Source organism: Aulonocara sp. 'chitande type north' Nkhata Bay, linkage group LG7, assembly GCF_057382095.1.
Source record: "Aulonocara sp. 'chitande type north' Nkhata Bay isolate Kocher_YH1m ecotype deep benthic linkage group LG7, A_spYH_male_GT1.1, whole genome shotgun sequence".
NCBI lineage: Eukaryota > Metazoa > Chordata > Actinopteri > Cichliformes > Cichlidae > Aulonocara > Aulonocara sp. 'chitande type north' Nkhata Bay.
In genome coordinates, this window is record NC_141350.1 from 36,572,376 (window position 1) to 36,599,188 (window position 26,813).

Here is a 26,813-nt window from a genome sequence, read left to right on the forward strand (position 1 = left end):
CAGGAACAAAAACATAATATTCCAGAAACACGCTTTACCGATCCGATCAGCTGTCCATAACACTTCCTACGTTGGAATAGACGTCAGCGCGAACTTTTGCATTTCCGCCATTACCTGCCCGAAACCGGAAGTGACGTCATTTTCGCGGAAATGTAGTCTTTTTTGCGATCAGGGCCTCAGGGCCTATACTGCTCTTTTTAAAAGTTATCTTTGACTTTATGACTTTCTGTGTCGTTTCTGGGATGCTTAGGACTCATATTGCACTGCTGGAAATAGTTTATTTTGATGCATATGCTGCTTTTTTGCAAATTTGCAGTATAATATTTATTTTCGTTTTTCCTGCAGTGTATAAAAATTGGTGTATTTCAAAAATAAAACTATGAAGACACTCAAAATAAATTTCCTGTGGTGGGAAACTATTTTGTGCAACTTTTTTGTATTTACAGTTTTGAGGGATAAGCCTCTTAAATTTCTCTAACTACAAATATATGTTAAAAAATCAAAAACGATTTTCAATTTTTTTGTAGTTTATTGCACTTTTTTGCAATTTATGTAATTACTATGCACTTAATGAATACATATTATTAAAATCTGGGCTATAATGGTTGTATTGATGTATAGCAACTTGAAATGCTCCCAAAAATGGCTCCACAGCATATAAAAATATAATATAAGCTCTGGCGGACTTGGTTCTATGGTAGGTCTTAAAGGGTTAACAAGAAGAAACATTGGGCAGCACCAAACTCAGGGAGGACAGCTTTTGACTCAACTGGGTGGGGTGAGAGGAGAGCAAAGAGGGGAAAAAAAAAGGTTGATCATTAAGAGATAGCAGACACTGAGCAGGCTGTTGGGGCCAGTAACTACAGACAAGACATGTACAGCTCTGGAACCAGAGATACGGGCAGAAAGGTACAAGAAGAAAGAGGACAGAGAGGAAAGGGCACAAACTGCGGGAGAGAGAATATCACAAAGTTAATTAAATGTAAAAGTGAAGTCTAAAGTGTGGAGAGTAGAGGATAATTACTTAGAACATTATGGGAGGTCCCCATAGCAGCCTGAGCTTATAACGATATTATGATATTACTAAAGGATGACACAGGGATAACAAAAGTCCACCTTAGACATGCCAAACAATACTTTTTCACCATTACTGTGATACAGAATGTGCTCAATTTTGACAGCACTGGATAGTTGAAAGCTGGAAGTTCTAGAGACTTCGGTTATGTGTGGATACGGATATGCAGTCAGGCCCCTTAGTATTTGGACAGTAAGGCGTTTTTGTTTGGGTTTTTTTTTTCTACTTTTGTAAATCACACAGGGTTTTAAAATCAGTCAAGATTTTATTGAACTGCAGACCTTCAGGTTTAATTCAAAGAATTTACCAAAAGGAATGCATTGTTGTTGTTGTTGTTATGATATCTGTTTATCTTTAATGATGTTGGTCCATCTGTCAGTCCTCAACGTTCTGGAAAGAAATAATCTCAAAGGATTGTTCGTTGAACATAAGTTATCTTATAACTCAGACTCAGAATGTGTTAGGACAGTGATACATCTTTAAACATACAGCCGAATCTGAAATCAAGGTCTGCCTGTCAGCATTGATATGAAGGTGTGTTTACATAATTTGAGTGGTGTGAACTTGTTTTGGTTGTCTTGCTGAATGTCCAAAAAATGTGCCAAGATCTAAGATCAGCTTTAATACTTGGACAATCGCTGCATTTGCATGGCAGATGAGGCTGCCACTGAAGCAACAGGCAGAAGTTGTGCTAAGGCCATGTTGATAGGCTGCACAAGGTCTTAAGGTCCTATATTGGTCAGAGGGCCCGGTGGCGCCAGTGTCTGGCAGCCTCGCCTCTGTCAGTGCGCCCCAGGGTGGCTGTGGCTACAATGTAGCTTGCCATCACCAGTGTGTGAATGTGTGTGTGAATGGGTGGATGACTGGATATGTAAAGCGCTTTGGGGTCCTTAGGGACTAGTAAAAGCGCTATATAAATACAGGCCATTTACCATTTATATAAAAGACCTGAGATACTATAGTCTAATGCAGGGGTGGGCAACTCCAGGCCTTGAGCGCCAGTGTCCTGCAGGTTTTAGATATCACCCTGGGTCAACACACCTGAATTAAATGATTAGTTCATTACCAGGGCTTTGGAGAACTTCAAGACATTTTCAGGAGGTAGCCATTTGAATCAGCTGTGTTGGATCAAGGACACATCTAAAACCTGCAGGACACTGGCCCTCGAGGCCTGGCGTTGCCCACTCCTGGTCTAATGGTATTGTAAATGATTCACAGAGCCATTTGACAGAACAAATGTCATGTAGGGTGTATGAAATCATGGAAGCTTTTTTTTATTCAAAACAACTTGATGAGGGCTAATACTTATTCTGAGAAAATATCTCTTTTACATCATCCTGTAAACCTAAAATGCTGCACATTTAAGCAGTAGGTCTTCTGGTTACTTAATCAGATGTGTATATTTTTTATCATGCTGTTATCGACCTTGAGAAGTCTGTTCAGAATATTCATTTATGAGGAGAACTATATGTCAGTTAGTGTATTTCTTTTAAGAAACCATTGTCATGACCGGTTGGTTACGTAGAACCACTGTCCCAACTGTGTGTTAGGTCATGACATGACTGGCGGGTTTTTGTAAATATGATTCTTTTCATGACATAATGTAAAGAAAAAGAATGTAAAGAGAAGTCATAAAGATACTTAAATAAGGGCCAATCTCAACAGAAACAGAAAAGTACCACTGCTGAATGATAAACTATTTAGATCACTAAAGAAATAATTTAAACAAACAAACAAAAAACCCACAATTTAAAAAAAAAAACATTATATTTACCAGTGTCGAATTTTGAGATCTTTGTAGAAGAGATTTTATATTTAAGTCGTTTTCAATGCATGTATAAAGCTGTTGTTGCACCAGCCCAAGCAACACATTGCTGACTTTGCATGGTAAATCAGTAATAATACTTCTTAGTCCTTTTTGTTTGACAGCATGAATATTTTGAAATTGTAAATATAACTTGATCACCATTCAAATCTTTACGTTTTTCTCTGTATCTCTTTCTCCTAATGTTTTGTAGGTCCATTGCTGTGTGATGGACGACTGACACACCTCCTCTTCCCTTTGCTTCTTCTCTTGCGGGCTCCCCTGTTATTCAGTTTTGGTGAGCGAACATGCCCTAATAGCTGCCGATGTGAGGGAAAAACTGTCCATTGTGATTCATCTGGATTTTTAGATGTTCCAGAAAACATCTCAGTAGGCTGCCAGGGCCTTTCCCTGCGATACAATGAACTGCATACGCTGCTACCATATCAGTTTGCTCACCTCAGCCAGCTTCTCTGGATCTACTTAGACCACAATCAGATTTCAGTTGTTGACAGTCGAGCGTTCCAGGGGGTCCGCAGACTCAAAGAGCTCATTCTGAGCTCCAACAGGATTACAGCCCTACACAATTCAACATTTCATGGAATTCCAAATCTTCGAAGTCTGGACTTGTCCTACAACAAATTAGAAAATCTACAGCCCGGTCAATTCCATGGCTTACGAAAACTACAAAACCTTCACCTACGCTCCAATGGTCTCTCCAACATCCCAATTCGAGCATTTCTGGAGTGTCGAAGTTTGGAGTTTCTGGATTTGGGTTACAATCGAATCAAAGCTCTTACCCGCACAACTTTTCTGGGTCTACAGAAGCTGATGGAGTTACATCTGGAACATAACCAATTCTCTCGGATCAACTTTTTTTTGTTTCCACGTTTAGCCAACCTAAGATCACTTTATCTGCAGTGGAATCGAATTAGGGTGGTCAACCAGGGTCTGCCATGGACATGGTATACACTGCAGAAGCTTGATCTGTCTGGAAATGAAATTCAGACTCTGGACCCAGCTGTGTTTCACTGCTTGCCCAACCTGCAAGTCTTAAACCTGGAATCCAACAAGCTGTCCAATGTGTCTCAGGAGGCAGTGTCAGCGTGGATCTCACTGACCTCAATAAGTCTTGCTGGCAATATCTGGGATTGTGGAACTGGGATATGCCCACTTGTTGCTTGGTTGAGAAATTTTCGGGGTAGTAAAGACACAACAATGATATGCAGCAGCCCAAAGTATCTCCAGGGAGAAAAAGTCATGGATGCTACAAGGAGCCATGGTATTTGTGAGGAAACCGATTACATTCTGACTGAAACACCTTCACCAACATCAGAGCTCATTTCGGAAGCCACTGCCGAACCAACCTTTGGCCCCACAAGTGGCATTCCACCTATGCCACCGACCAGTACCTTTGGTCCTCTCCCACCATTTAGACCTCGACCCATTCCTCATCCTACCTTTCCCGGGCATATGAGCAAAGATCCCAGAGACTCAGTGGTTCGCCCTCGACCCACTCACATACCACCCCCAGAGATAGAGCACATGACTCTGCACAAAGTGGTTGTGGGCAGCGTAGCACTCTTCTTCACCATGTCATTAATCTTGACAGTTTTTTATGTTTTGTGGCGGCGCTACCCAGGTGCAACCAGGTTGCTGCAGCAGAGATCCATGGTGGGACGGAAGCGTCGCAAAAAGAGTCCAGAGCCAGAACAGAACCTCAGCTCCCAGCTCCAAGAGTATTACATGAGCTACAATCCTGCTGCAACACCGGAAGCATTGGAGGTGCTAGGCAATGGCACTGGTTCCTGCACTTGCACAATTTCTGGCTCCAGGGAGTGTGAGGTATGATCGATCGCATCAGCCTAAAAATAAAAACTCAAAATCAAAATACAAGACCCAACAGAGAGGTAAATCCTTTATCAAGTATGTACTGTAAAAACACTAATCACAGTAAAGCACCCTTAACTCTTCATTTAAAGCACGCTTGACTCCAAATGTTAGATGTCTCCAATTATTCCAGTTTTTTATTTTGAAACCGACTCTAAAGGGGAAAATACAAAACAGCTAATCTGATCTGATCTAGGAAAAGAAATCTACATCATGGTCTCAGAGGACTGCATTAACACAATAATTAATGCATGCATAATTTTTTGTTCTCTGAATTATATTGGTTATGGCTTTAATTACCATTCTTTTGCTTGGAATTTATCTTTGTATCACTGGTTATCTGGATGATCTTTTCAAAGCTACCCTTTTGAAAATGTTCTTCATGGTATGTAGACTTGAAAGCACAGGGAATAATTGGAAACTGTCTAACTAATTTGTAGACACTACTCCACATTAGCATTGCATGGCTTAGATGTTTTAAAGCTTTTTTGGCTTGCGTGTTTGGAGGAGTGAGAATGATGTGTTTCTGTGTGCGTGTTTGTGGACTAATGCATAAATGTGTGCCTACATAATTAATTTTTCTATTGAAAAATGCCAAATATACTATATTTAGCATCTATTAAGGTAAAATGGCAAGGGTCTACGAAGTGCAATGCTGTTAAGTAAGAATTTGGTAGTTTTGCTGTCACAAAGTGAGAGCAGCTGATCAATACTAGATAGGCAATATATTTGAACTTTATGTTCTATCGTCAGCTGAACATCCATTATAGATGTCTAAAGTTGATGATCTGCACTGAGTGTGTCTGGCGCACTGCATGCCTCCTCACTTGAGGAAATTTATGTTAATCTGCATAGAGGGGAGGCACTATGGTAATCCCAAAGCTTATGATATGGCTTAAATGAGGATCCCTCTGCTCTGGTAAGGAGTGAATGTATAAACCATTGTAATTACAACCACAAACATGAAGACATGTCTAATTTTGGGACGGAAATTTTACCTTTCAAAGTAATGACTGCACACCTGTGTGTTTTTCACCAATGGGCCCAAGATAGTTTAAGTAAATTAAAATACTTAAAATATTTTTGTCTAAATATTTTATTTTAAATGTGATTGATTTCAATTAAATTGAAAAAAGGGGGAATTGGAGGATACAATACATCAAATAATAGTTTTTTTTCTCTAGCTATCCTAACTCATATTCAAACTTTGTGGGTTCTAATGTGAAAGAGGCTCACTGAGCAAAATGTTTAATTTTGAAATTTAAATTGTTTGGTACTATTCATTTTTACTTGAGCTATAAACTTAATTTTCTCACATTGTGAAGTTATAATATAATAAGTAAATGTCAGTAAGAAAATATATATATTTTTTCCTTCCCTGTAGGTGAAGTCAGCATTACAGATGTGGGGAGGTCGAATGAATTACAGCAAGTCAACCAAATCACCTAATCAAATCAGCCTGTTCCATATACTCTAAGTCGTAACTCACTTGATATTGACAATGGAGCAGGTCCAGCTTTTAACATTTTACATCAACAGTAAAATTGTTTTCAATCTCCTACTTGCAGTTATAGCAGTATTTTTATTCCAGTTTTCCTCATGGCATATGTTTACAAGGACATATTGACAGTTACAATGGTAGCTGGTTTGCTTTCATGATTCACTTTCATGATATTGGGCTATTGTAGAGTTCAGTCATAATGCACTGCATTATGATCGAATGGATAATGTCAGCAGTAACGATAAAGAGAAATGTACGAGGATTAAATTGATTTCAAGTGCTCCCAAGGTTTAAAAAAAATGGTGTGTGTGTTAAAATGACATGTACTTATATACAGAATAAACAAATGGCGATCAGTTTCATGCATAGATTTTTGTGAGCAAAGCAGCTAATCAAGCAGTCTGACTTCAAGGATGAATGAAGGAGCACTTCAAAGATGCAGTCCAGTGGTTAAGGGGTGAAACTAATGTCAAATCTAAAGCCAATTAGGATGCTATTCATCCAGAGGGTTATGGCTTCTTTCAAAAATTCTCCACTTCCCCTTTGGTGCTTATTCAGTTTCAATTACAAGATGTCTTGGTGGCATAGAGGAGGTGTTTTGATATCTCTTTCCCAAAGCTTGTAATATTTGCTGAAGAAATCTCAATTTTGTGCAATGAGCCATAGCTTGAATGGATGTTTGCCCCTAAACTTTACTAGTACCCCAAAACTACGCCAATTGAAAACTCTTAAAAGAAACATACCTTTGCTTTTGTAAATAGAGAATCAGATGCCTGATTACGCCTGGGTTTGACCAATGCTAATCTACCCTCCAGAGATCAGAAACACAGCTGTATAGCTTTTCTCTGCTCTGAATAAATGAATCTGGGGCTCATCAGTTGCAAATGAAAACCAGCCAATAAAAGGTATCTTGCTCACTTGCATACTATGAAGGTTTTTTAAGCATTTCTTACCCTGCTACAAGGCCAAGCATCCAACACGCATTTACGCTGAACAAAGGACATTATGTTAAATTTACATATCTTTAGGCCGATTTTATTCAGTGGAGTATTTGCGGTTTTTTTCTGAACAAGGATGTTATTAACTTTTCACTGTAGAGAATAATGTGGGAAAACAAACTCAGTTAATAAAGTTAATTCTCACTTTCAAAATCCTACTTGGAATTTGGTAAAAAGCATTTAGATTAATAGTTTGTTGGGCTTTTTTTCATTGTTTTGTTTTTATAGATGTATTCAAATTCCAAAGAAGTCCATAACATCAGAGTTAGGTTCTTTGTAAAGAATTGAAAAAATGAATGTCTTTTAAAGATAAAAAAGTATTGTATACTTCATTTGAAAAGATTAAGAGATCTATATTTGTACAGTGTCTTGTGAGTCACCAGCACACAGCTTGACTCCAGTTTGATACAAACAAAAGCAATGCTCTGATTCTCTTTTAACTGCAAATATTTCTGTAGCAATCAGTGTCAGTGTAAGTATTGTTTCTCTCCACATAACCATAATCCAAATCTCATCATCTCAAAAACGATCTTTCCTTTTCAACATCACTGACGGTGTCTACAGTAGTTTGCTTGGGGGCGTTCTACACTGTTGCCTATTTCAGCCGTTTAATAATTGAGAAGCTGGTGTCAGCCTGGTTTAGTTTGATGAAAGTGCCATCTTGCCGGCTGTGCCTTTCATTACGGCTGTGTGCAACGCCAGCAGTCCCTTTTGGGTGGCAATGGGGACGAACAAAAGCTAGCACAACACATTTACTCTGGTGTGGCTAGAATTCGGTGAGGTATTCTGACTGACACGGCCCAGCAGGAGACAAGTCGATGTCTTTTTTACTTACATCCTAAAGATTTTGAGGCAAGAAACTCAACACTTAAAAGCCTGTGCAGCTCCAGAGGTTTGGGGGTTTTTTTTGGGGGGGGGGGGGGGGTTTCACAGGTTGAGGTTAGCTGCAGTTATGCATGGCGTTTGCTGAGATCACCAAAATGGATCAGTAATACACCATGTACAGAATTCAAATATGGGCAGGTCTCTCATGTAGGAGTTGTGGAAAATTTACAGCTATTGGAGAAAAAAAAAAACAGCTTTAGACGTGGTGCCTAAATGATTGCAAGCATTACCACAAATAGAAATGAAACACGGCTTATTTCAGGAAGCTCATATGTGTGGGTATACTCTGCTATTCGAGATCCACAACTATCATCCTATTCATCTTATTAAAACTTCCCTTGAAGCTTTAATAAGCCCTGGTAGGCCTATTGACTCATTGTTTCTATACCAAAATAGTGATGTTCATGAATCTTCAAAATAGTGAATGCTGAAGTTTAATTTACATAATAGCATTACATTAACAGGCGGCATGAAGTTTAAAGCATAAATGGGTGACTCTTTTAAATATTAGAATGATAATCTTTGCCTTCTGATTCATTTTGTTGCTGATCACATTCGGTTGGCAACACAGTGCTGTATTTCATTGTAGATGGGTTCAGCTACTTTGAAATATTGGAAAAATTGGAATAGTCTTTGTTATAACACTGAATATGTTTCAATCACATTTTTATATTTCTAAAATTATTTTCTAAATCTTTGGAATGCCTTTTAAATAATAAAAAATGATACCCCAGTTAATACACAATTTATTATAAACTGAAAAAAAAAATCAATGTAATTTAAGAAACATATTTCTTTCTGTCAGCAGTAAAACAACTATTAACAAATTCTGTTATAAAGTGATATTGTAAAAGGTCAATTATACATATTTTGACATAGCTACAATTATAAGAAAAAGATAGTAGTAAAACATACGAGCATGGTTGCAGTGTGAGCATTACGTCATGCTGCTCAGCTCTGTGGCTATAATATAGCAGTGCACAGTTTGAACTCATTGTATTCAGTTTTGGTGTTGATAAAGTTGACAATTCTGCCCAGACAATGAAATTCACAGACTCTGTGTGTGAGCTATAATAACAGGCGAATTGGTTCATCTTGTTTATTTTATTTTTTTTTTAAAGATGTTTTTGCTGCATTTCTTTTTAAGACTTCAAAGCATAAATTAACTTCATCTTGGGCTTGTTTGTGATCCTCGTACATGTTGACAGATTATTGAGTAGTACAAATTGTTACACATACCTATAGGGCAGTTAAAATAAATAATACTGGGATGCATATTTTGATCTTAAGAGCTCATTACATGTATTTTTGGTAAGCAGTTGTAATGATTTTAATGTTGTACAGTATTGTGTTGTATGTGTGTGGAAAGGCAATCATATATGTTTAAAATACTGTTATAATAGCACGCTTTGACATAAACAGTCACTAAAACAGTTTAAGAAATCAACATGAGGTGAGTGATGTTTGATTGTCCCATAGGAGAAACTGAAAAAGTAGATTTGGCAGTTCATTCTCTCATTGGTCTTTCCTCAAGCGATCCCTGCTTCTGGGAGATACTGTGCTGGTATCCTACCCCCACCCTTTACGTTAACATGGCTTTGAAGAGAGGCGGGTGTTACACAGTCAGCCCCAGCGTACACTTTGCATGTCCCCTGGCTAATTTCCCCTCTAGTCCCGTTCCACTTGACAGGCGTTCTTCCAAAAACAATTTAGAAGAACACTTTCATTTTCCGCTCTCTCTCCCCTTTACCTCATCAGCTCTAAGAAACCATTAAGAGCTTAAGTGCAAGCAGGCATACACTACTGAGAAAGATCTCAATGAATATACAGTAAGTCTCACACCCCTGATTCCAGTTTAGTCATTTGCTCCCTCACTTCCCCTCCTGCCCCAAATTCTCCCTTGCAGGCACTAAAACAGCTTTTAATATGTGCATCATGCAATCCTCTCCGGTCTTACATTATTAAATTCATCATTTCTGTGATCGAGCAAGATAGAGTTTAAAGTAACTGAATTATTAAGAGTTTTTTTGGTCTATAGTAAGCTTTCTGTCTTGTTTTCTCTTGTTTTTTAAACTTTCTGTGTCTTATGCTCCAGAGAGCAAGATCCTGCTGCTCCTGTCAGCCAATAACTGAACCTCTTTTAATGGAAACTGAGGGCTAATGAGGGAGCGATATATATTTCTGGCTGCACGGCCCAAGTATTTTTCCAGTTGACATAACAGAGAAAAACTGCAAAACATCTTACTTTATCATCATTTAAAATGGCGGACAGTTGGAACAGCTGCTTGTATGACAATGCCAAGATGTCCCTTGGTGAGAAGTATTTCCACTTCTTCGGTGCAACAAACCTCTTAGCCCTCTCAGAGGGACAATTTCATGCCCTCTTCCCTCGATTGCTGGGTCATCCTCAAAAGAACTCCCAGGAAGGTTGTGCTGGATGATGATGCATGTACTAAAATGTAGATGTGATTCTGCACCCTAGGCACTCCCTCCTATCTCACATGAAGAGATGCAGTCATACATACACAACACAAACCCCGGTGAGTGGTGTATTCTTAGCAGCTTCTGGAGCCTGATTTGGCCCTGGAGCTAAGACAAATAAGGATCTTCTGTTTTACTGGATATCACACCAAAAACAGAGAGGAGATTCTATAGTATATTTTTTTTGAACAGTTTTTAGACTGAAAAGGGGAAAACAGCTCAGTGGCACCTTATATAAAAGATCCACCTCCGCGTTTGCCCTAAATTGAATTTTCTAATCTGCTACCTGCCCCCCTCCTCTCCCTTCTTCTTGCCGTTGGCTTTGGCAGCCACTGTATACTTCATCCTCAGATAACAGTAGCATCAACCCACCCACCTCACTTGTTCTGTCAAAAACACACAAACATCTTGTTTTGCTTCAGTCTTAATAACTGCAAAGCTGGCACATGTACACACACGTACTAAAATGTGCAGATACAAAAATGAGAATAAGGATAACTCACTATGTCATCACATTCACTGCAGAGACAGGTCGAAAAAGATATTAACATATATACAGTGGGGCAAAAAAGTATTTAGTCAGCCACCGATTGTGCAAGTTCCCCCACCTAAAATGATGACAGAGGTCAGTAATTTGCACCAGAGGTACACTTCAACTGTGAGAGACAGAATGTGAAAAAAGAATCCATGAATCCACATGGTAGGATTTGTAAAGAATTTATTCGTAAATCAGGGTGGAAAATAAGTATTTGGTCAATAAAAAAAAAAATACAACTCAATACTTTGTAACATAACCTTTGTTGGCAATAACAGAGGTCAAACGTTTACTATAGGTCTTTATCAGGTTTGCACACACAGTAGCTGGTATTTTGGCCCATTCCTCCATGCAGATCTTCTCGAGAGCAGTGATGTTTTGGGGCTGTCGCCGAGCAACACGGACTTCCAACTCCCGCCACAGATTTTCTATGGGGTTGAGGTCTGAAGACTGGCTAGGCCACTCCAGGACTTTCAAATGCTTCTTACGGAGCCACTCCTTTGTTGCCCGGGCGGTGTGTTTTGGATCATTGTCATGTTGGAAAACCCAGCCTCGTTTCATCTTCAAAGTTCTCACTGATGGAAGGAGGTTTTGGCTCAAAATCTCACGATACATGGCCCCATTCATTCTGTCCTTAACACGGATCAGTCGTCCTGTCCCCTTGGCAGAAAAACAGCCCCATAGCATGATGTTTCCACACCCATGCTTCACAGTAGGTATGGTGTTCTTGGGATGCAACTCAGTATTCTTCGTCCTCCAAACACGACGAGTTGAGTTTATACCAAAAAGTTCTACTTTGGTTTCATCTGACCACATGACATTCTCCCAATCCTCTGCTGTATCATCCATGTGCTCTCTGGCAAACTTCAGATGGGCCTGGACATGCACTGGCTTCAGCAGCGGAACACGTCTGGCACTGCGGGATTTGATTCCCTGCCGTTGTAGTGTGTTACTGATGGTGACCTTTGTTACTTTGGTCCCAGCTCTCTGCAGGTCATTCACCAGGTCCCCCCGTGTGGTTCTGGGATCTTTGCTCACCGTTCTCATGATCATTTTGACCCCACGGGATGAGATCTTGCGTGGAGCCCCAGATCGAGGGAGATTATCAGTGGTCTTGTATGTCTTCCATTTTCTGATGATTGCTCCCACAGTTGATTTTTTCACACCAAGCTGCTTGCCTATTGTAGATTCACTCTTCCCAGTCTGGTGCAGGTCTACAATACTTTTCCTGGTGTCCTTCGAAAGCTCTTTGGTCTTGGCCATGGCGGAGTTTGGAGTCTGACTGTTTGAGGCTGTGGACAGGTGTCTTTTATACAGATGATGAGTTCAAACAGGTGCCATTCATACAGGTAACGAGTGGGGGACAGAAAAGCTTCTTACAGAAGACGTTACAGGTCTGTGAGAGCCAGAGATTTTCCATGTTTGAGGTGACCAAATACTTATTTTCCACCCTGATTTACGAATAAATTCTTTACAAATCCTACCATGTGAATTCATGGATTTTTTTTTTTCACATTCTGTCTCTCACAGTTGAAGTGTACCTCTGGTGCAAATTACTGACCTCTGTCATCATTTTAGGTGGGGGAACTTGCACAATCGGTGGCTGACTAAATACTTTTTTGCCCCACTGTAACTAGACACACTGACACAGGTAAATTGTGTAGTAATTATGCATTTAATGTTAGTAAAGCAACTGACAAATGTAGCAAGGATAAAGAAAATAAAGGTAGGAAAAAAAAAAGGTAAGGAACTTGCAACAAATGTTTCTGGCCATTCTTGAACTGTAATAGCAGGCAGTCTGACCTCTGCGACACGTATGTTAAGTTAGTAAGCAACAGCAAAAAAATAGGTGAATAAACATATATTGAACCTCTGTCTTAATGTGACACTCATATGCCATATGCGTTTCATACCATTTACTGCCTTAAACTGAATCAATCAATAGATCAAAAATGAATGGGCAGTTCTTGTCACCTTCATAGTCAGCAGGATTTATTTCAACAACACCCATCTAGTCAAGAGCGTGTCTGTTTCATGCCAGAAGCCACAAAACCTCATTAAGTGTCATCACACAAAAAAGGGGATTTCTTTTTCTTTCTTTTTTTTTTAAATGAAACTAACTTCTTAAAAAATTTAATATTACTTAAAATTAAGCCACACAGTATGAAATTAACTTCAAAAATGAATCTACTTTGTATTGACTTTCCATTTGCCTGCAGTGCTAGTCTTGCAGAATACAGCAATTCATCTCCAGCACACTTCTTCATCCTGCTCTTATTTAATACAAGTAAATGGGTGTAAATGGGTGTGGAAGACAGTGCCCTAAAGCTAGTGAAGCAATAAGATCTTTGTGTGATTGGCTAAGTAGTTAATAAACAACTCACGTAAGACGTTGTCCTTGCTTTTTATTGCTGATACTCTTAGTAGTTTTTAACCAGAAACTTTTATCCGCTATTCTCCATTCTTTGAAGAAACAATGGTGTGTTGAGAAAAGATTTTCAAATTAAGTAGGAATGCTGGGATGTGGGATAAAGTGTGTTGCCTTCAGTTGAGATTTTTCTCAATTGTATTTGAGACGGTTTTCTTTGCAGCATTGTGCAGCTGAACAAAACTCCAGCAATAACCTAGCATGCAAATGCCAAGATGGAGAAATGCATATGGTTTGTTGGGATGAGACTGCTGATTCTTCATATTAGGTTTAGCAGAATACATTTACTCAGGTAGAGAATTATGAAGTGCAGTAAATACATGTGTCTTTCTACCAAACAGTGTGGCGAGGAGTGGTAGTAGCACAAAATCCACATGTACATTTATGTTGGGTGGCGGCCAGGAGCGGAGGCCCTGGCGGACTGACCCCCGGCTGCCAAGACTGGCAATAGGGACATGGAATGTCACCTCTCTGGTGGGGAAGGAGCCTGAGTTAGTGTGTGAGGTTGAGAGGTACCGGCTAGATATAGTCGGGCTCACCTCTACACATGGCTTGGGCTCTGGAACCAGTCTCCTGGAGAGGGGCTGGACTCTGTCTCAGTCTGGAGTTGCCCCTGGTGAGAGGCGGCGGGCTGGGGTGGGTATCCTAATATCCCCTCGGCTTGCTGCCGGTACGTTGGGGTTTTTCCCGGTGGACGAGAGGGTTTGTTCCCTGCGCCTTAGGGTCGGGGAACGGGTCCTGACTGTCATCTGCGCTTATGCGCCGAGTGGCAGTTCAGAGTACCCAGCCTTCTTAGAGTCCCTGGGGGGGGGGGGGGGGGTGCTGGAGGGTGCTCCACCTGGAGACTCTGTTGTCCTGCTGGGAGACTTCAATGCTCACGTTGGTAACGACAGCGAGACCTGGAGGGGCGTGATTGGGAGGAACGGCCTCCCTGATCTGAACCCGAGCGGTGCTCTGTTATTGGACTTCTGTGCTAACCACAGTTTGGCCATAACGAACACCCTGTTTGAACATAAGAGTGTCCATAAGTGCACGTGGCACCAGGACGCTCTAGGCCGTAGGTCGATGATCGATTTTGTAATCGTATCAGCAGATCTGCGACCATATGTTCTGGACACTCGGGTAAAAGAGAGGGGCTGAGCTGTCAACTGATCACCACCTGGTGGTGAGTTGGATCAGGTGGCGGGGGAGGACGCTGGACAGACCTGGTGCACCTAAACGCGTAGTGAGGGTGTGCTGGGAACATCTAGCAGAGGCCCCAGTCCGCGAGATCTTCAACGCACACCTCCGGCAGAGCTTCAACAGCATTCCGAGGGAGACTGGGGACATTGAGTCCGAATGGACCATGTTCAGAGTCTCCATTGCCGAAGCTGCTGCATTGAGCTGCGGCCGCAAGGTGGTGGGTGCCTGCCGTGGTGGTAATCCCCGAACCAAATGGTGGACACCAGAGGTGAAGGGAGCCACCAGGCTGAAGAAGGAGTCCTATCGGGCTTGGTTAGCCTGTGGGACTCCGGAGGCAGCCGACAGGTATCGACAGGCCAAGCGGAATGCGGCTCGGGCAGTGGCTGAAGCAAAAACTCGGGTGTGGGAGGAGTTCGGAGAGGCCATGGAAAAAGACTTTCGGACTGCCTCGAAGAGATTCTGGCAAACCGTCAGACGTCTCAGGAGGGGAAAGCGGTGCTCTACCTGCACTGTGTATAGTGCTGGCGGAGCGCTGCTGACGTCGACTGAGAAAATTGTCAGGCGGTGGAAGGAATACTTCAAGGACCTCCTTAATCCCACTGACACGTCTTCCGAGGAGGAAGCAGAGTCTGGGGATGAGGGGAATGACCCGCCAATTTCCGGGGGCGAGGTCACTGAGGCAGTTAAACAACTCCTTGGTGGCAGAGCCCCTGGTGTTGATGAGGTCCGCCCCGAGTTCCTGAAGGCTCTGGACGTTGTAGGGCTGTCCTGGTTGACACGCCTCTGCAATGTTGCGTGGAGATCAGGGGCAGTACCTGTGGACTGGCAGACCGGGGTGGTGGTCCCCATCTTTAAGAAAGGGGACCGGAGGGTGTGTTCCAACTACAGGGGGATCACACTCCTCAGCCTCCCTGGGAAAGTCTATGCCAGGGTGCTGGAAAGGAGAGTTCGTCCGTTAGTCGAACCTCAGATACAGGAGGAACAATGCGGTTTTCGTCCTAGTCGCGGAACACTGGACCAGCTCTTTATCCTCTCCAGGATACTTGAGGGTGCATGGGAGTTTGCCCAACCAGTCTACATGTGTTTTGTGGACTTGGAGAAGGCATTCGACCGTGTCCCTCGGGGTGTCCTGTGGGAGGTGTTGCGGGAATATGGGGTGTCTGGCCCATTGCTACGGGCCATTCGATCCCTATACAACCGTTGCAAGAGCTTGGTTCGCATTGCCGGCAATAAGTCGGATTCGTTCCCGGTGGGTGATGGGCTTCGCCAGGGCTGCCCTTTGTCTCCGGTTCTGTTCATAATTTTTATGGACAGGATTTCTAGGCGCAGCCAAGTGGCGGAGGGCTTTCGCTTTGGTGGCCTCAGAATCTCATCTCTGATTTTTGCAGATGATGTGGTTCTGTTGGCTTCATCGGGTGAAGGCCTCCAGCTCGCACTGGAACGGTTCGCAGCCGAGTGTGAAGCAGCGGGAATGAGGATCAGCACCTCCAAATCTGAGGCCATGGTTCTCAGCCGGAAAAGGGTGGAGTGCCCACTCCGGGTCGGGGATGAGTTCCTGCCCCAAGTGGAGGAGTTCAAGTATCTCGGGGTCTTGTTCGCGAGTGATGGGAGAAGGGAGCCGGAGATCGACAGACGGATTGGGGCTGCAGCTGCAGTAATGCGGACGTTGCACCGGTCCGTCGTGGTGAAGAGGGAGCTGAGTGTAAAAGCGAAGCTCTCAATTTACTGGTCGATCTACGTCCCTACCCTCACCTATGGCCACGAGCTGTGGGTAGTGACCGAAAGAACGAGATCGCGGATACAAGCGGCAGAAATGAGCTTCCTCCGAAGGGTGGCTGGCCTCTCCCTTAGGGTGAGAAGTTCGGCCATCCGGGAGGGGCTCAGAGTAGAGCAGCTGCTCCTCCACATCGAAAGGAGCCAGCTGAGGTGGTTCGGGCATCTGACAAGGATGCCCCCTGGGCGCCTCCTGGGTGAGGTGTTCCAGGCATGTCCCACCGGGAGGAGGCCCCGGGGCAGACCCAGGACACGCTGGAGAGATTATATCTCTCGGCTGGCCTGGGAACGCCTTGGTATTCCCCCGGACAAGCTGGAGGAGGTGGCTGGGGAGAGGGAGGTCTGGGCCTCTTTGCTTAGGCTGCTGCCCCCGCAACCCGACCCCGGACAAAGCGGATGACGATGGATGGATGGATGGATGGATGGATGGATGGATGGATGGATATTTATGATTTCAGCTTAATGCAAATACCAGTATGGAAACATTGTCATTCACAAGGGTATCAAATACTCACATTTTCAAAGCCAGTAGCATCAGACTGATATTAACAAGGTTTCCTTTGGTATTGGTGTCTTGATCAGGCTGAGTGTTGGCTATATTAAAGTTCAACATTCCAAGGGCACTGCTAGTTATAGGTTAACTGGCTAAGTTAACTCACTGAGTTAATCCAGGGAAAATGGTACAGCCAGTGCAATGCACACCAGTGTCGAAGGACAAAAAAAAAAAAAGTATGATATTTCAGACTGGACCAAAGCAGCAGACCAAACGTCCACTGCAGGGCCTAAATATGCTGTACTTTATGGAGCGGATTCTTTTTTCTTCTCCATGATGATCCTTGTAATCGTCTTTCAAACCCTCACAATGAATCTTTACTCATTAGTTGGAGCCCTGTAGTGTAGCATTCTAATTCTGCAGGGAATAAGCATCCACAACTATCTTCCCATTTGTCTTATTAAAACTTCCCTTGTAGCACCTTTTGATTCCTCATTGCTGTTTTATTTCCAACTGTGAAGCATTTGAGTTTAGAAAATGTGAGAAAATAAAGGCTGAAGGAAGTCGGCTGGAATGAAAATGTGGAACAAGGAGGCACTATGCCATTTGTGCTATTTATATCATTAAGAGGTTGGTGGCTAATGTGCAGCCAGGCAAGGAATCCCATGAAATCACCTCTATGTAGGAAGAGCATGGCTGTAGTAGCATAAGAGGGTTTACAGCAATGACCAGTGTATCCTGACAAGCTGTCTGCGCTAGACAGACTGTACCCTATGAACCTTGAAACTGTGTGAAGGTAGTTTAGTCATAAAAAATACTTCGTTGTTCTCTTCAAAAGACATAGGTTAGAGTAATTAATTGTGTGTCAATAGTTTGAACTGCACAATGCTTTTTGGTTATGAAATCTCAAAGAGTTATTTTGGGCTCCAAGGCCTATCAGGTAAAAATAAAAAAACCCACCAATTTAACCAATTCAAACGGTTTTACATACATTTTTTTAAAGTAAGTACAATATTATTTTTGCCTTCTTTATGCATTGCTTATATAATAAGGATCAAATAGGACTGCAACTTTTGTGCAGAACTGGGGGGGTATTGTTTTTTCTTTTTTTTGTGTGTGTGTGTTGTTGTTTTTGTTAGGGGGGTGGGTGTGTGTGTGTGTGTGTGTGTGGGGGGGGGGGGGGGTCTCTCCTCCTGCGCAAAGTTGCTGGTTCTTTCTCTACAAATGTTTAAATCATTAAAGTGTGGTTTCCTAAAGGGAACAGAAATATTTGAGGAGATCACATATTTTTAAATGGCTCCCTATAGGCACAATTTTCTTTTTGAAAATCCACATCCACCCATGAAAAAAGCATGTCTTAGTAGACCAGAATAATGCTGCCTGAAGTGCCTTTTCTACTCAAAGTGACCCGTGCTAGTTTAAAAAGTTTATATAAAATACCTATAGCCTACCTCACACACCTCTTACATTTGTTGCCCTGTGCTTTCTATGAGTAATGGCTGCATGGCTACTGTTTGTAATAAATTTTGCTACTTAATTAAATTATCACTAATTGATCTTGCATATTATCTGAAGACATCCTCTGTGTGAACAAATTAATCCCACTTCCCGTCATTATATTGCTGTTTCCATGGTCCTGTGGTGCACCCTGTGTGACTGTGTCTTATAACAGGGTGAAATGGCACTTGGTAGGTTAAATCGTGACTCAAAAATGGCTGTAGGTTATCTGTCTCTCCGTGTTACCCATGTGAGTAGTGACCTGCGGTTGGTGAGCCCTGCCTCTTTCCCAGTGTCAGTTAGGCACAGCGACTCCATGACTTTGAGGATGACTGGAGCTATGGAGCTATTTTTATTTATTTATTTTTATCTAATTACATGCATGTATTATAACTGCATTTTCTTCCTCATTGTATTGATTCAGCACGGGTCCATTTTGACATGATAGCATCACACACCACCTACAGCTTTGTCATATACACTTCTTAACACTTTAAAAATGCATCAGATCTCAATAGAAAAAAACCCAAAACAAGACAAAAAACATGCTGAATATCTGTCTATCCTGATATAGACCGGGTAGCGTGTTAGGAATGAAAGGATGCCACATCGTTTAATGAAAATAAAACGTGCCTGTATCCATGCCTCACAATGTTGTGGCATGCTCCTAATGAGATGACGGACAGTGTCATGGAGGATATCCTCCCAGATCTGTTCCAGGCAGTCACTGAGCTCCCGGACAGTCTGAGGTGCAAGCTGGTGGTGTCAGATGTGATGGAACAAATGTCCCAGAGGTGTTCTGCTGGAGCTTGGGGGCCTGACAATGGTTTAAATTCCTTCATCCTCCAGGGACTGCCTGCTTTCATGTCTGTAACATGTTCTCAGGGGGAACCCTGCTTATGACTTTTTTTGATCAGACATTCACACCAGTGGCTTGCTAAAAGTAACTTTGTAGTCCTCCATCAAAGTTAATGCTATACTTCCCTGATGGGTTGAGGACCTTCTATGGCCCTGTCCAGCTCTTCTACAGTAACTGCCTATCGCCTGGACTCTCCTGCATTATTAGTGGTGATCATTTTTGGATAAGAATGTGTAAAGTTAGTTTTATATTCTGGTTCATAATATAATGTACATTCAAGTTTTGTTAAATGTCACATTGAGGCTGTCACTTATTAACTGCTGAGTATGACACTGTCACTAGTAGTTGCATTTGGAGTGCTACTTGCACTTTTGCACCCTCTGGCAAGTGTCAAAGGCCACTTCAGTAGAAAAAAGGGGAAAGGAAAACAATATCTCCTGTAGCTGTTTGGCAGTTCGTCAGGATAAAATCTTATTATGTCAGACAGTCAAAAGTGATTTGGAACATGTGAACATGTTTTGCATAAAACAAAAAGAAAAAAACACAACAATGTCGTAATGAATTAACTAAGCTAAAATACCTGGTAGTAAAAGGAATAATAGCCAAATTCCTACTACATTTAGATGCATTTAAATTTCTGCGGCCTGCTCTTACTATTAGAGACTTTTTTTTTGTATTAAACAAATTTTGTCACGGTTGATTAAGGCTCTGAAGTGAGGAAAGTAATGATGGATAGATATGTTTGGCTTGTAAATAGTACATCTATTTTTGAAAAATAGAGATAAAAATTATATGTCATCAAATTATGTATACCAATAGGAAATGACACGTAGGCTTTTTGATCGAAAGAACCACTGTAGATTCAGAGGAGGAAACGTGTATGAGTAATGCTTTCCCCTCTTTCAACAAGTATCAAAAATATAACTGAATGAACCATTTAGGCAGAGCCTGCTCCCATGTAATTTTGTTTTCTGCACTATCATGTTCAAACGCAAATGCCTACACAATATGGGAGGTTTTTTTTCCAGAGTAGAAGGCATACATGAGTGAGAAGAAATACAGCTTGTTCTCTGAAATAGTGAATGGAGATAAATTTGAAATTTCGGCCCCATTACACTAGTCAGTTCAACTGAATTGTAGGGGTGATGAAATCACAATGAGATCTTCTTGCACTTAAAGTATATTTGCAATATATAATTCATATATAATATATATATAATATATAATTCATGCACCATAATATGGTCGGAAATCACACATTTCACAAGACATTGCAGTCAGTCTTGAATACTTGGCAGCAATGTTCCCAAATCTGTTTAATAAGTTTACTCTTTACACATTAAAAGTTTAGCTGTGGTTTAGTAGCTAACAAATTTCATTCAAATGAGATACAATTTTTTTTTTTTTTTTTTTTTTTTTTTTTGTTCATTTCACAGGATCATGTCCATGTCCCATCCCCAGATATATACTAAATCCTTTAATCCAGGATCAGATAAGTACTACAATAGTTCAGTAGACCCATCATATGAATGTATGTCATTATATTTATCTTCTGATTATTGTATATTTTTCAGTAAAGTTAAAATTTGTTTCCTGGAGAAACTGATGCTTTAACCTGACACTAGACTGTGTCTCAAATCAACCTCAAACTATTTCCGTATATACTGAGGTAAAACACAGTTTAAGTCTCCCTTAATCTCAAACCTTACCTGGTCTCAAATCTTCATTTTATTTATACCAGTGCTTCCTAGAAATGGAACAGCTTCCCTATCTGCCTTAAAAGCATTGTGTGGTATATGGATATTAATAACTGATAGCCTGAGATGATTTAAAGTCATCTGACATAATCCTAAAATTAGCAAACTTTTTTTCTTTTTCCCTATAAAATTCCAAAGATGAACATATTAGAAATTGCTGCTTTACACACCCAAAAATTAGAAATGAACGTCTTTCCTTTCATATCATGTGAAGACTTCTGTCAGTCTCTTAAATGTTAGTGCATCAAAAACATTCACAAAAAGAAGGCTTGGCATAAAAATGGAATAAACCACCCCAACCAATCTGTACCACGTGATCACTTAGATCGTGATCACTTAGACTTAGTGATGGTTCTGTTATCTTTTAGGCATGTGTGACCGTTAATGGAACTGGCATGCTGGCATTTATTGATGTTTATACTGCGGACAGTATCAACACAATGAATTCAGGGTTCTAAGCCAAGAGTCAACATCAAAATTCAATGGACAATTTTCATCATTTACAAGACCATTAATTATAAACATGGGTTCATAGTAACCCAAGAGCTTGACAGTATCTGGCTGACCAGTCAAAGTAGGTCTTTGACTGGTCAGCCAATAATTAGATTACATTTACTTACCGAAGCATAAATCAAAGGCAAAGGGATCACACAACAAGCTGACTGTGACTACAGTGAAAGCATCGTTGAAGGTGTCTGCTGATGAAGGTCCACAATTTCACACCGCTGTAGAATCGAAAAGATTTTTCACAAATTTTTAAACATAGTTGAATATTGTGTATTTGTCCAATTACTTTTTAAAGCTCTAAACTTTGGGATTATGTGCTAAAAGGGCTCCCAAACAGTTCTTTCTATATTGAAAACTGCTCAAATTAAAGCAGAGACTTGACACTTGAATGTGCACTTCATTGTCTTATGTCAAAATTAATTTGCCAAAGCACAGAGCCTGAATAGTACTGACAAGTGTACAGTCTGGAGTATAGCGCTGGGTAAGCGGTACAGAAAACCCTCCAACCATGATAGAAATCAATTACTGTAAACACTGCACATGCAGTATATAAACCATAGCAGTTTGGTATTATGGATAAACAATGGGGTGTTTGAAAGGCTTAAATTGAGTTGACTTATTTCTTTTTTACCTCTTATAAAATGAAACTGTACCACTGCCTAAACACAATACAATTAATCATCTAAAAAGGTTTTTATCATGATCATTACATTATGAAAGAGTCCATTTTAATTTACATCTTTGCCTCTTACTGATGCCAAAACCTCCCTTGTGTAACCGTTGGCCAAACTACTGTCCAGATGAAATAATTGAATAATAAAAGTGTTTACAACATCTCTATCATACTTAATCATATTAAAATGTATTGTATTGCATCAGACAGTCCTGACTTGAATTTCATTTACTCAGTGACTACAGATCATGATTCTCTATTAAAATATTTATTAAGTCAGTTTGTGAAGGAAACACAGAAGCAAATTACAGTTTCTCACCTTCTCATCTTCAGATTTAGAAATAATCTGTAAGACTGAGCAAAGGCTCAGGAGACTTGCTGCAGGACAGTTTTGCACCATATTACATGAACTCACATATACTGTTGGTTCCCTTGTGTCACTTTGCTAATGAGTTATTCACGCTTATAAAATGTTGATTAATTGAACGGTCTCTGACTACATAATAAAACACGTGAACTCTGATTCAGGGTGACTTTCTCCCTATATTAGTTATTGTTTCATTTCATGATAATATTTCATAAAGTGAGTCACTGCAGTCTTATTCCCAATGTAAAATAAATAAATAAATAAATGAAGGTCTAAAATAGGAAAATGGAAAACTGACCTCCCGTTCGTGTCACTCTTGCAGAAATCAATAATCACGATTGTAACCATGTTACCAAGATATGACCTAGACAAATACAAGTAAGATGGCATTGGGGAAGGACGAATTAATTTTTAATCAAACAAATGCAGAAACTTGGTTGTAAAAGCTGAGTGTTATAGAGAAGAACTAAGGAAATGCCATTTCTGAGATGAGAGGATCTGCGGGGAGCCAACATGACCAAAGAAGAGCCCCTGCATTTCTAGCGGGGTCCCAGAAGACGTGTGGGGAAAAACGGGGAGATTTTGATTTAAACACTGTACCTCCCAGTGCACAGCCAAACTGTGTGATCTAATAACATTAATTCTATGAGAAAATGTGTCAACTGTCAGTTGAGATTTTGCTGTAGTGTTCCTAATGATTATATCCGTGTCTGGTTTCATTAAGCCATTGTAGGCACTGCCAAGGGCTTGGGGACCCATGTATCTGGATCCACACTGCTGTACAAAAGTTTAAGATGTTCAGATTTTTACAATATGTAGCCTCATTTGGAAGGCATCTGATTTGCCTCAAGTGAATTTCGCAGTGTGGCTATGGTAGTAGGTTTAGAGTTTGTTGACTACTCTTAAGACTCCTGTATCATATAGTACAGCCTCAACAGAGACCTGGTCTCAACAATCTATTTGAACAGACAGAAGCAACAACAAGGCTTTTCTTCATAGATTAACTGGGAGATTAAACATTAACTCCAATTTAAGATTACCAAATTAACTATTATTAACCAAATTACCTATTAGCTCCACCAGTCTGAGAAGAGATATGGATTTTATGATGGCTGTAGATGCTTTTGCACAGAAATAAATGCTTGTTTGTGCAGCAAGACAGCCCACATTGTTACTGTGTGTTCATGACTGTTTAATAACTATTTGTCAGACTCTGTGTTTGACATGTTTTTAGACTTTTATTGTGGGAATCGGTGACAGCTGATAGAGCAGCAGACTGATGGCTTTGGTGGGAATATGTATCATGTTTTCTTAGAATTCGCTAGAGAGGGGGAAAAAAAGATTGCCTTTTAGCGATGCTGTTTGGCTGATTGTGCTTATTAAATCCTGCATTGATACATTCATTTGGAGTGAAACTCTACCAGTTTAACTGCACTCATCTCTGCTTAGGTTTTGGATTAATGCAGAACACCTGGCCGATATCCAGTATCTGGTACATTTTAACGAAAGAGGACTGAGTAGTTAGGTTGATGCTAACATTAAACTCAGGTAATTTCTCTACTTATAAAGCTAACATCCCTGATACAGATAATAGATGGTTTTCCTACCTCATCTTCAACTGATATCCTGTTAGACATCCTTGTGCTCATCCCTAGCCCCAAGGCTTTAAGCATTTTACTGAGGTAAAGATGGGTTTAGTACACAAAAAAAAGAGTAGACCAAGGCAAAAAAGAATGAGACAGAACTGTGTCAAATATATGGGGAAGCTAAGACTAATAAACTGCTGGAACTGTAAGAATATATCCAATGATTGGACAGAGGTATGGGGGAAAATGCAGTTTAAATATACAGGGGAGACAGTTGCACACATGTGCAACGTGCTAGGGTGGAGTAGGCAGTGATGCAGGAAGGTGGCACAGGAGGGCAGTAAGTAGGGAGAGTTAGGAATCATGCCAAGCCTTCACATTATGACGTTTTTTTTGTGCCACTATTCTGAGCACACGTAAAAAAAAAAATGTGAGCGCACGTACAAAAAATTTGCAGGTGCAAGTCAAGTGTTGCATTTTGAGGAGAAATTTATTTCAAGCGAAGAAAAGCTAAATTTGAGTGAACAACATTCATTGCTGCATGCAAAAAAAAAATGTATTTCAGTGTTTGCTATTATCCATACACACACACAATAGCAGCCCCTCTCGCTCAGTTTTTGCATTTGCGCTTGCTCGCAATGTGTTGCTTGCGCTCTCAACATTTCTGCCCGTGCGCGCTCAAATCTTTCTGTACACCGTAGGGCTGCCACAATTACGTCGACTATCAAAATCGTCGACGACTGATTTAATAGTCGACGGGTCGTTTGAACCTTTGTAAGATCATAAAAGACGCAGGAATAAGTAGTAGGATTTAAGTGTAATAACGGACTGAAACAGAAGATGGCAGCACTGCATGTACAAGGATGCCAGCTGCCGTTAAACCCCGAAGAAGAAGAAGCTCTGTCCCAGAATTCATAGCGCGGCCCAGCTCAGTTTCCAACAATGGCGGCAGCTAGTTAGTTTTAATATTACTCTTATTATTCTTTCTGGGTCACAAAATAAACGTTTAACATATTTTCAAGTGAGAATGTAGCTGTGTAAACCTCAAATATCTGCTCAGTTTATCAGGACACCACATATTTTCAAAAGCGCTCCGACGTTTTCGGAGACATCTGTTACCCACTAGCTCGATAGCTAGCCGGTGAGAACACCGGACTCCTGGCAAATCGTTTTCAAACCCACCGCCGTCTTTCGCTACTCAGGTTAAATATATATAAGTCACTTAGATAACTTAAAAATGTTATTGTTTGGCTTTTTTTAGTATTTTATTTGTTCCTGAGTAAATCGGTTTGGCTGAGATTAAAGTTATAGTTTTTACACAGCTGAATAAACTTCAAGCAAACAACTGATCAGAATCAGAAAGGGTTTTATTGCCAAATGTTGAGCGGGTTTACAACATTAGGAAATTGCTGCGGTGCTTCGGTGCAAACATACTGTTATAAATTAAGCTTAAATAGACATGAAAATAAAAATGAGAATAAGAATTAAAAGTGCTAAGTAGATAGATAGATATATACATGAGTGCAGGTGGTGATCAGTGCCAAACATGGAATGATGCAGTGAACACAGCGTAGGGTCATGTGTTAGTGGTGGGAACAGGCATACGGTTATTGTTCATGTGTTCAACAGCAGAGGGGAAGAAACTGTTCTTATGGCGAGAGGTTCTGGTGCGAATGGACCGGAGCCTCCTGCCTGAGGGGAGCAGGTCAAACAGACTGTGTCCAGGGTGAGAAGGGTCAGCTGAGATCCGAGCTGCACGCCGCAATGTCCTGGAGGTGTACAGGTCCTGCAGAGATGGGAGTCTGCAGCCAATCACCTTCTCAGCAGAGCGCACAACACGCTGCAGTCTCTGTTTGTCCCTGATAGTGGCTCCAGCGTACCACACGGTGATGGAGGAGGTGAGGATGGACTCGATGATTGCAGTGTAGAATTGCATCATCGTCCGTGTTGGCAGGTTGAATTTCTTCAGCTGCCTCAGGAAGTACATCCTCTGCTGGGCTTTCTTAATGACGGAGGTGATGGTTGGCTCCCACTTCAGGTCCTGGGTGATGGTGGTACCCAGGAAGCGGAATGAGTCCACAGAGGTGATGGGGGTGTCAGTCAGGATGATGGGGGGGAGTGGAGCTGTGTGCTTCCTGAAGTCCACAATAATCTCCACTGTCTTCTGGGCATTCAGCACCAGGTTGTTGTGGCTGCACCAGGACACCAAACGTTCAACCTCCCTCCTGTAGGCAGACTCATCCCCGTCCGAGATGAGTCCAATAATCAGAAGTGTGAGATGCTCGAGAATATACTCCGGTGTCCTGTTACAGTATATTTTAGATAGCAAGGAGTTTATTAAACTTCACCGAAACAATCTGCAAATTTCATTAAAATTTAATAAACTATCATCTTGTCTTTATTTTTAGTTAGCACATACCTTAAACACTTAAAGCTGTAAGCTAATGATAGTTATATAAGAGCAGATGCATGCTGGTGCAATAAGCTGTACGTTTTACGTCCAATGGATGCATGATCTGATT

The 26,813-nt window shown here is 41.1% G+C and overlaps 1 protein-coding gene across 1 annotated transcript in view; it reads left to right on the plus strand.

The window, feature by feature from the left end:
- The window catches only part of lrrtm4l1 (leucine rich repeat transmembrane neuronal 4 like 1), a 65,247-nt gene that overhangs the window by 16,229 nt on the left and 22,205 nt on the right, over positions 1-26,813 (plus strand). The window contains exon 2 of the mRNA XM_086300239.1: positions 3,094-4,724. Coding sequence (XP_086156365.1) covers positions 3,094-4,724 — 1,631 coding nt within the window. The remainder of the gene's footprint in view (positions 1-3,093; positions 4,725-26,813) is intronic.